The sequence below is a fragment of the Salvelinus alpinus genome, chromosome 4, assembly GCF_045679555.1.
Source record: "Salvelinus alpinus chromosome 4, SLU_Salpinus.1, whole genome shotgun sequence".
Classification (NCBI taxonomy): domain Eukaryota; kingdom Metazoa; phylum Chordata; class Actinopteri; order Salmoniformes; family Salmonidae; genus Salvelinus; species Salvelinus alpinus.
In genome coordinates this window covers 31041071-31050826 of record NC_092089.1, presented here as the reverse complement: position 1 = coordinate 31050826, position 9756 = coordinate 31041071, and the positions used below count along the sequence as shown (strand labels likewise).

The 9756-nt window shown below is 45.4% G+C and overlaps 1 protein-coding gene across 2 annotated transcripts; it reads left to right on the top strand.

Annotated features, from left to right (window-relative positions):
* Positions 1-293: 293 nt before the first annotated feature.
* LOC139573277 (NADH dehydrogenase [ubiquinone] flavoprotein 1, mitochondrial-like) lies at positions 294-5795 on the top strand. 2 transcript variants are annotated; one of them, XM_071396552.1, is made up of 11 exons: positions 294-474; positions 860-971; positions 1105-1187; positions 1435-1605; positions 2115-2298; positions 2741-2930; positions 3246-3383; positions 3616-3776; positions 3873-3954; positions 4149-4294; positions 5419-5795. In XM_071396552.1, the coding sequence occupies exons 2-11, from the start codon at positions 861-863 to the stop codon at positions 5512-5514; spliced, it is 1362 nt and encodes a 453-aa protein (XP_071252653.1). In that variant the 5' UTR covers positions 294-474; position 860; the 3' UTR covers positions 5515-5795. The 2 variants fall into 2 exon arrangements, with proteins under 2 accessions (XP_071252653.1, XP_071252652.1); XM_071396551.1 differs by having other exon boundaries at positions 294-597.
* Positions 5796-9756: the final 3961 nt, after the last annotated feature.

The following is a 9756-nucleotide window of genomic DNA, read 5'->3' as shown; positions in this document are numbered from 1 at the left end:
GCATGGTTCCATATCCATAGATGGTAGCCTAGGTAGGCCTAATGTCTACAGCCTGTCAGTCTACAGCCTGTTTCCTACTATATTACATTGTAGAAAATGAGTTGTAACTTTGATCTGTCATTTGGTCTCTGAACGTTTATTTAGTGCATTTATTCATCCAATACCTAATTCAAATTCCCAATGCAATAGATTTCCCACAGCAAAAAGTATTCAATTATAGTAGATTATTATTCACAACAAAAGTGTATGCACTGAGTAGGCCTAACTTCTCAGCTGCAGTCTTTCACACACTGTACCCAGATTCACTTCTGCCAATGATGCAGGGAGGAATGTCAACCAGCCTCGACACCGGTGGCTTTGGGTTGTCACAGGCAGACGGAAAGGCATAATCCAATTAGCAGCACTAGTTGAGTTCGCTAACCCAACTAGCTAGCCTGGCCAACAACCGACTGTACTGCTAACTAAACTGAACGTGTGAGTGTTATGTCATTTTTGAGACAGCAGTGAACAAGTCAAGGAGTGAAGCAACAACCCAAAGAGGGAAACCTTGCAGGTTATCAACAACATAATTGGTCATCTAATGGCAGCGTCAGGAAGGTGAATGGAGATTAGTGAGCTAGAACATTCTTAGCAGCACAAAATAGCAGCTAAATTAGCTCAACTAGGCTAATTTATCTGGACCAGCAACAGCAAGTGCGCTTTTTGGGGCCAAATGTACATATAATAAGATGCCATTTGCTGCTTAAGATATCTTACAACTTTATTCAAGTATAGATTGTTAAATGAGCACTAGGGCAATAACTCTGTAGCTGGCTAACTGGACTAGCTAGTTTGCTCCAAACAAAGTTCTCTGTTCCAGGATGCTGACGCTACGCCGGATGCTAGGGAGCACAGGTGCGCACTCGGCCGCGGCGCAGCAGTGCGTCTCGCCTCATCTGGCCCAGCGCTACGGCACCGCAGCAAAGCAACAGGTAGCCTTCTCTCACCTAGTGTAGTTTAAACAATTTCTGTTTTCGAGACTAGGCTACAGCTGCCTAGATCTCCATCTAGCCTATTATCGTTACATAAATTATTATATGTCTGTGTGTTTATCTGGGTTGCTAGGAGAATCCAAAGAAGACTACATTTGGGTCCTTGAGTGATCAAGACCGGATTTTCACAAACTTGTATGGCCGCCATGACTGGAGGTAGTAACATCCCAAACTTAACATCACTGTGTACATACACACTCTGGATACCATCAAATCTATGCACATACACACTCTTGCCCTCTTCTTCACCATCCATAAAGTGTCCTTTTCTCTTTGTCCCCTTCCCTCAACCTACCCGAGAATACATGATATGTGAAAACAATACATACATCAGGTACATAGGAATTATTAGGTGATAGGGGTCTATTTAAAACAGGATCTATATTTCCCATTGTGTCCCCAGTCTGAAGGGTGCTCTGCGTCGGGGTGACTGGTATAAGACTAAAGAGATCCTCCTGAAGGGGATAGACTGGATCCTGAATGAGGTCAAGGTGTCTGGTCTGAGAGGGAGAGGAGGAGCTGGCTTCCCCACCGGCATGAAGTGGGGCTTCATGAACAAACCCAGCGACGGCAGGTACGAAAGAGAGAGATTGTGTGTGGGTGTGTAGGTGTAGTTTATGCTTTCAGTACTAGATTCATTCTCTGATCCTTTGATTGGGTGGACAACATGTCAATTCATGCTGCAAGAGCTCTTATAGGTTGGAGGACATCCTCCGGACGTTGTCATAATTACTGTGTAAGTCTATGGAAGGGGGTGAGAACCACGAGCCTCCTAGGTTTTGTATTGAAGTCAATGTGCCCAGAGGATGACGGAAATTAACTGTCATCCAGGTATGCCTTTGGCTCTACTCTACAGAGTGCTGTTGAGGCTACAGTAGACCTTCATTGCAAAACATTGTGTTTTAATCAATTATTTGGTGAGGTGAATATATTTAGTATAGTTGTATCTAAAAAGGACAACTTTTTAAATGTCTAACTATTTACATTTTTCTGAAATTCACTGAGGACGATGGTCCTCTCCTTCCTCCCCTGAGGAGCCTCCACTGGTGTGTTACATACAGTATCTGTGTCTGTGTATCTCAGACCTAAGTACCTGGTAGTGAATGCAGATGAAGGAGAGCCAGGGACGTGTAAGGACAGAGAGATCATGCGTCACGACCCTCACAAGCCGGTGGAGTCCTGCCTGGTGGCTGGGAGGGCCATGGGAGCCCACGCCGCTTACATCTACATCAGAGGAGAGTTCTACAACGAGTCATCCAATACACAGGTCAGAGTCCTACAACGAGTCCTCCAATACACAGGTCAGAGTTCTACAACGAGTCCTCCAATACACAGGTCAGAGTTCTACAACGAGTCCTCCAATACACAGGTCAGAGTCCTAGAACGAGTCCTCCAATACACAGGTCAGAGTCCTACAACGAGTCCTCCAATACACAGTTCAGAGTTCTACAACGAGTCCTCCAGTACACAGGTCAGAGTCCTACAACGAGTCCTCCAATACACAGGTCAGAGTCCTACAACGAGTCCTCCAATACACAGGTCAGAGTCCTACAACGAGTCCTCCAATACACAGGTCAGAGTCCTACAACGAGTTAACCAATACACAGGTCAGACTACCTGCTTAGACTGGTTGGAGTCCTGTCCTCTCCTGTCTCCTCCACAAACGAGCACACACACACACTTACAGTATGTCCTGTCCTGTCCACCAGATGGCGATAAACGAAGTGTATGCAGCAGGGTTGATTGGCAAGAACGCGTGTGGCTCTGGGTACGACTTTGATGTGTTTGTGATGCGGGGGGCGGGAGCCTACATCTGTGGGGAGGAGACGGCCCTCATCGAGTCCCTGGAGGGCAAGCAGGGGAAACCCAGACTCAAACCACCCTTCCCCGCTGACATAGGTGAGGAAATTACCTACCACCTTTGGATTGACCTTAATCTCGCCAAAAAATAAACTTCCAAAATAATGATAATATAGTCTACCAAAACCCTAACGGAAAAACCACATGATTTCACATGTGGAAAATGTGTAGTTTCATGTTATCACATGTTGCTTTACATGTTGTCACGTTATCACATTAACTTGGTTCATGTGTTTTTTTCCGTAAGGGAAGTGTACATTGCATTTCTGACAGTTTCTGTAGATTATACTGTGAAAATAAATGCTCTTCTTATTGACTTTTTCTCAATGTACCACCTTGTCTTTGGGTCTCCAGGGGTGTTCGGATGCCCAACAACAGTTGCTAATGTGGAGACGGTTGCCGTGGCGCCTGCTATCCGTCGTCGAGGTGGAGCGTGGTTTGCGAGCTTCGGGAGAGAGAGGAATGCTGGGACAAAGCTGTTCAACATCTCTGGTCACGTAAACACTCCGTGCACAGTAGAGGAAGAGATGTCCATTCCTCTCAGAGAACTCATAGACAGACACGCAGTTGTGTGTGTTCGTGTTAGTGTGACAAGTTTTCTAGTACTGTCTGTATTTGTGTTACTGTGTGTGTATCCCAGAGTGGGTTTGTGTATGAGTGTGTATATTATTGGTGCTGCTGATATTTGTGCGCCTGACCCTTCCCTCGTCTCTGATTGGTTCAGGAGGTGTGAGAGGCGGCTGGGACAACCTACTGGGAGTGATCCCTGGAGGCTCCTCCACACCCATTATCCCTCGCTCTGTGTGTGATGATGTCATGATGGATTTTGATGACCTCGTCCGCGCAGAGTCCGCTCTGGGCACCGTCATCATCATGGACAAATCTGTAAGAACGCACTCACACACTCTATTTACTTTATATTGATGAACATTATATTTAAGACAAATCAAACTAAACAAATAGTTTCATCTATTCCTCCAGACTGATGTAATCAGAGCCATCGCCCGTCTGGTTGAGTTCTATAAACATGAGAGCTGTGGCCAGTGCACCCCCTGCAGGGAAGGTAAGGAACTATACACTCAGTCTTGATAATTGAATGTCCACAGGTTTTGCTCCGACATAGCTTATTGCTCCAACATAAAACCCCATCCCACTTCTGATAATCTGATATCTGAGTGCCACAAAAATGACTGGGTGGATAAGTTGATCTCATCTCTCTCTCTCCCTATTTCGTTCTACCCCCGCGCCCCCCACCAGGAGTGGACTGGATGGATAAGATGATGTGGCGGTTTGTGCGTGGCGACGCGGCCAACTCAGAGATTGATATGATCTGGGAGCTGAGTAAACAGATCGAGGGCCATACCATCTGTGCCCTGGGGGACGGAGCTGCATGGCCTGTACAGGTGAGACTACTGGGGGACGGGGCCGCATGGCCTGTACAGGTGAGACTACTGGGGGACGGAGCTGCATGGCCTGTACAGGTGAGACTACTGGGGGACGGGGCTGCATGGCCTGTACAGGTGAGACTACTGGGGGACGGAGCTGCATGGCCTGTACAGGTGAGACTACTGGGGGACGGAGCTGCATGGCCTGTACAGGTGAGACTACTGGGGGACGGGGCTGCATGGCCTGTACAGGTGAGACTACTGGGGGACGGGGCTGCATGGCCTGTACAGGTGAGACTACTGGGGGATGGAGCTGCATGGCCTGTACAGGTGAGACTACTGGGGGACGGAGCTGCATGGCCTGTACAGGTGAGACTACTGGGGGACGGAGCTGCATGGCCTGTACAGGTGAGACTACTGGGGGACGGAGCTGCATGGCCTGTACAGGTGAGACTACTGGGGGACGGGGCTGCATGGCCTGTACAGGTGAGACTACTGGGGGACGGAGCTGCATGGCCTGTACAGGTGAGACTACTGGGGGACGGGGCTGCATGGCCTGTACAGGTGAGACTACTGAGGGACGGAGCTGCATGGCCTGTACAGGTGAGACTACTGGGGGACGGAGCTGCATGGCCTGTACAGGTGAGACTACTGGGGGACGGAGCTGCATGGCCTGTACAGGTGAGACTACTGGGGGACGGAGCTGCATGGCCTGTACAGGTGAGACTACTGGGGGACGGAGCTGCATGGCCTGTACAGGTGAGACTACTGGGGGACGGGGCTGCATGGCCTGTACAGGTGAGACTACTGGGGGACGGAGCTGCATGGCCTGTACAGGTGAGACTACTGGGGGACGGAGCTGCATGGCCTGTACAGGTGAGACTACTGGGGGACGGGGCCGCATGGCCTGTACAGGTGAGACTACTGGGGGACGGTGCTGCATGGCCTGTGACTACTTGGGTCAGAGGTTAGATAGAAACAAGTGAGACTACTAGGGTCAGGTTAGTTAGGAACAGGTGAGACTACTGGGATCAAAGGATAGCTAGGTGAGACTATTGGAGTTGGAGAAACTGTTGAAGTAACACCCTGACCTCCTCTCCCTCCTCCTCCTCCGTCACTCCACCCTTCTCTTCCTTGTTTAGGGTCTGGTTCGCCACTTCCGTCCGGTCATGGAGAGCCGCATCTCGGAGTACCACAAGAAGAACCCTGCCAGGGAGGCTGACATTGGGATGATCTGAGCTGAGACCGATATCAGACTGAGACTAAACTCCCTGCTCCTAACATGCTGATCTTATCACTCCTCACTTCAAATCATTTCCATTGCTCAATGACTGCTTCCGTTTTATTGCATATTTACTGTATGTTAATGAACCTAGCACTTATTCAATACCGACTCACTTTGTTTGTTTTTATGCATGTTTGTTATTGTGTTCATGTATTTATTAATTTCATGTATGTACTTCAGATGACCTGAATATACAAGGAAAGTGCACACACTAATAAAGTTCAATCAATCTGGTCTTGATTTTGTTGTTTTCTGTAGCCTACTCTATACTTTTATAATCTACAAACATCAAAAGAAGAGAAGAGGTGAGTAATTTTACATCATGTTTAATGACAGGTTGTGAGAGGAACATCTGGGTGGATGTCTGTAGCTACCCAATGTGGACATGTGAGTTAATGCATGTACAGGTGTGTAAGCAGTACCTGTAACAGGGCTGTATTTGTGGTGACATTAGTGCAGTCCAGAGCTATTTCACTATCAGAAAAAAATCCCATTCTTTTTAAACCAGCATGGAATGCTACTTTTGGTCTGAACACAGGAGTGCCGTAATAATGTAATATGCTAAATAATATATATATTCTATTCAGCTCCTTCAACTGGCTGTCACTCTGTCCTCTAAAGACAAAATCATATGAAAATACTTTCTGATCCATACTGAATAAAAAAACAAATGATCCAAATTGTTGTAATCAGTGGGATCAATTGAACAGCCTCCATTACCTGCATTATCTGTCTTCAGATCCTCCACCTCTGTCTCACTGGCTGTCACTCTGGCCCCCATGGCTGACAGTTCTGCTTGGACTAGAATTACAGGAAATATATACAGTGTTCAATCTGATAGACAATAATGAAAACACAATTCTGTAGATATTTTCCGGCGTGGTCTCGGAGCACTTTGTATTATTCTGTACGTATATCCGAAACGCTCCATTTAATATGATATGTGTTAATCCATCATCCATTTCATATATGTTATGAATTACAATCCGTATGATATGTTCCAAATTGCAATTCATACAATATGTTCCGAATTGCAAATCATACAATTTGTCACAAATTTGCAAAACATACGAAATTGTAAAACTTATGAAATGTTACTAATTCCAATTTGTTGTTGCTAACGTTAGCTAGGTGGGTAGGTGGCTAAAGCTAACATTAGCTAGCACTAGGAGTTAGGTTTACGGGTTACGTTTATGGTTAAGGTTAGGAGATGGGTTAGGGTTAGAGGGATTAGCTAAAAAGGTTAGGATTAGGGGAAGATTTGGCTAACATGCTAAGTAGTTGCAAAGTAGCTACAAAGTAGTAAGTAGTTGCAAAGTTGCTAATTAGCTAAAATGCTAAAGTTGTCCGTGATGAGATTCAAACCGAAACCTTACAGTTGTTGCCTTAAGTAACCTATCTTATGTAACCATACCAAACGTAACATATACTAATTTGAGTGTCCCAGATTTACATTTACTGTGTTGCATCTACAGTCGTGGCCAAAAGTTGAGAATGACACAAATATTAATTTTCACAAAGTCTGCTGCCTCAGTTTGTATGATGGCAATTTGCATATACTCCAGAATGTTATGAAGAGTGATCAGATGAATTGCAATTAATTGCAAAGTCCCTCTTTGCCATGCAAATGAACTGAATCCCCCAAAAACATTTCCACTGCATTTCAGCTCTGCCACAAAAGGACCAGCTGACATCATGTCAGTGATTCTCTCGTTAACACGTGTAAGTGCTGACGAGGACAAGGCTGGAGATCACTCTGTCATGCTGATTGAGTTCGAATAACAGACTGGAAGCTTCAAAAGGAGGGTGGTGCTTGGAATCATTGTTCTTCCTCTGTCAACCATGGTTACCTGCAAGGAAACATGTGCCGTCATCATTGCTTTGCACAAAAAGGGCTTCACAGGCAAGGATATTGCTGCCAGTAAGATTGCACCTAAATCAACCATTTATCGGATCATCAAGAACTTCAAGGAGAGTGGTTCAATTGTTGTGACGAAGGCTTCAGGGCGCCCAAGAAAGTCCAGAAAGCGCCAGGACCGTCTCCTAAAGTTGATTCAGCTGCGGGATCAGGGCACCACCAGTACAGAGCTTGCTCAGGAATGGCAGCAGGCAGGTGTGAGTGTATCTGCACGCACAGTGAGGCGAAGACTTTTGGAAGATGGCCTGGTGTCAAGAAGGGCAGCAAAGAAGCCACTTCTCTCCAGGAAAAACATCAGGGACAGACTGATATTCTGCAAAAGGTACAGGGATTGGACTGCTGAGGACTGAGGTAAAGTCATTTTCTCTTTCTGATTGTTTGGGGCATCCGGAAAAAAGCTTGTCCGGAGAAGACAAGGTGAGCGCTACCATCAGTCCTGTGTCATGCCAACTGTAAAGCATCCTGAGACCATTCATGTGTGGGGTTGCTTCTCAGCCAAGGGTGTGGGCTCACTCACAATTTTGCCTAAGAACACAGCCATGAATAAAGAATGGTACCAACACATCCTCCGAGGGCAACTTCTCCCAACCATCCAGGAACAGTTTGGTGATGAACAATGCCTTTTCCAGCATGATGGAGCACCTTGCCATAAGGCAACAGTGATAACTAAGTGGCTCGGGGAACAAAACATCGATATTTTGGGTCCATGGCCAGGAAACTCCCCAGACCTTAATCCCATTGAGAACTTGTGGTCAATCCTCAAGAGGCGGGTGGACAAACAAAAACCCACAAATTCTGACAAACTCCAAGCATTGATTATGCAAGAATGAGCTGCCATCAGTCAGGATGTGGCCCAGAAGTTAATTGACAGCATGCCAGGGTGGATTGCAGGGGCCTTGAAAAAGAAGGGTCAACACTGCAAATATTGACTCTTTGCATCAATTTCAAGTAATTGTCAACAAAAGCCTTTGACACTTATGAAATGCTTGTAATTATACTTCAGTATTCCATAGTAACATCTGACAAAAATATCTAAAGACACTGAAGCAGCAAACTTTGTGGAAAGTAATATTTGGGTCATTCTCAAAACCTTTGGCCACGATTGTAGTCTATGAGACCAGTTTGATATTTTCCTATCTCTAGAGTACGTGCATTCTCTGTCTTCAGCTCCTCCACCTGGCTCTTACTGGCTGTCACTCTGGCCTCCATTCCTAGAATGATGTAAAAAGATACAAATAAACTGTTGATGAAAAAACACCACTTAGTTATTTGTTAATTACAGTAATCAAATAACATAAGTTACAGATGTCTCAGGTTACCTGCATTTTCTCTCTCCAGCTCCTCCACCTTGTTCTTGTGGAAGTGCAGTTCAGTCTTAGTGACACTCAGTTCCACTCTCTGGTTCACCACCTCTTTCTGCAGCTCCTCCACCTCTCCTTTCAGCTCCTTCACCTGGCCTCTCACTGGCACTCAGTCTGGCCTCCAAAATTGCAATAACATGAAGAGAGGCTTTTTAATCCATACTGAATAAAACATGTGCAATCCAATCCACTGCAAACATACACTGAAATTCAAATTAATATCACCTGTTTTCTCTCTCTTCAGCCCCTCCACCTCTCTCTCACTGGCTGTCACTCTGACCCCCATGATTGACAGTTCTGTTGCTTGTACTGGAATTCTAAGGAAAATGTGTACAGATTTTGATCTGATACAAATCCATTTATAGTAACTAGATCCTTTTCAGTACTGCAAATAATGCATTACCTGTATTTTCACTCTCCAGTGATCCTCCACGTGGCTCTCATTAGCTGTCACTCTGGCCGCCATGTTTCCCAGCTCCACTCTCTGTTTCACCGCCATGTCTCTCAGCCGCTTCAGCTCAGGCCAGATGTCAGGGCTAGACCCAGGTTGCTGCTAAGCACCACATGCAGGTAGAGGTAGAAACATAATGAGTGAGCATGATGAGATTAAGAGTTTTATTACTAAACGCTATATATCCATTTTAGGAAATGTTGGTAAATCAGCTTTTATTGTTTAAAGAGATTATGCAAGAGGTTGGTGTGTTTTTTCACTCTCTTATCGGGGCATGGGGTTGTTCAATGACAGACATGTAATTGTTTAAAATCTATCACTTGATGGTTTCATTTGAGAGAGGCAAGTAATTGTTTTTTTGCTAAATGCTATACAGTACTGTATATCCACCTCATTCTCATAGAAATAAGTAGTACTGGTTTTACACAGTCAAATGTAACAAATACATATATATATTTTTTTATT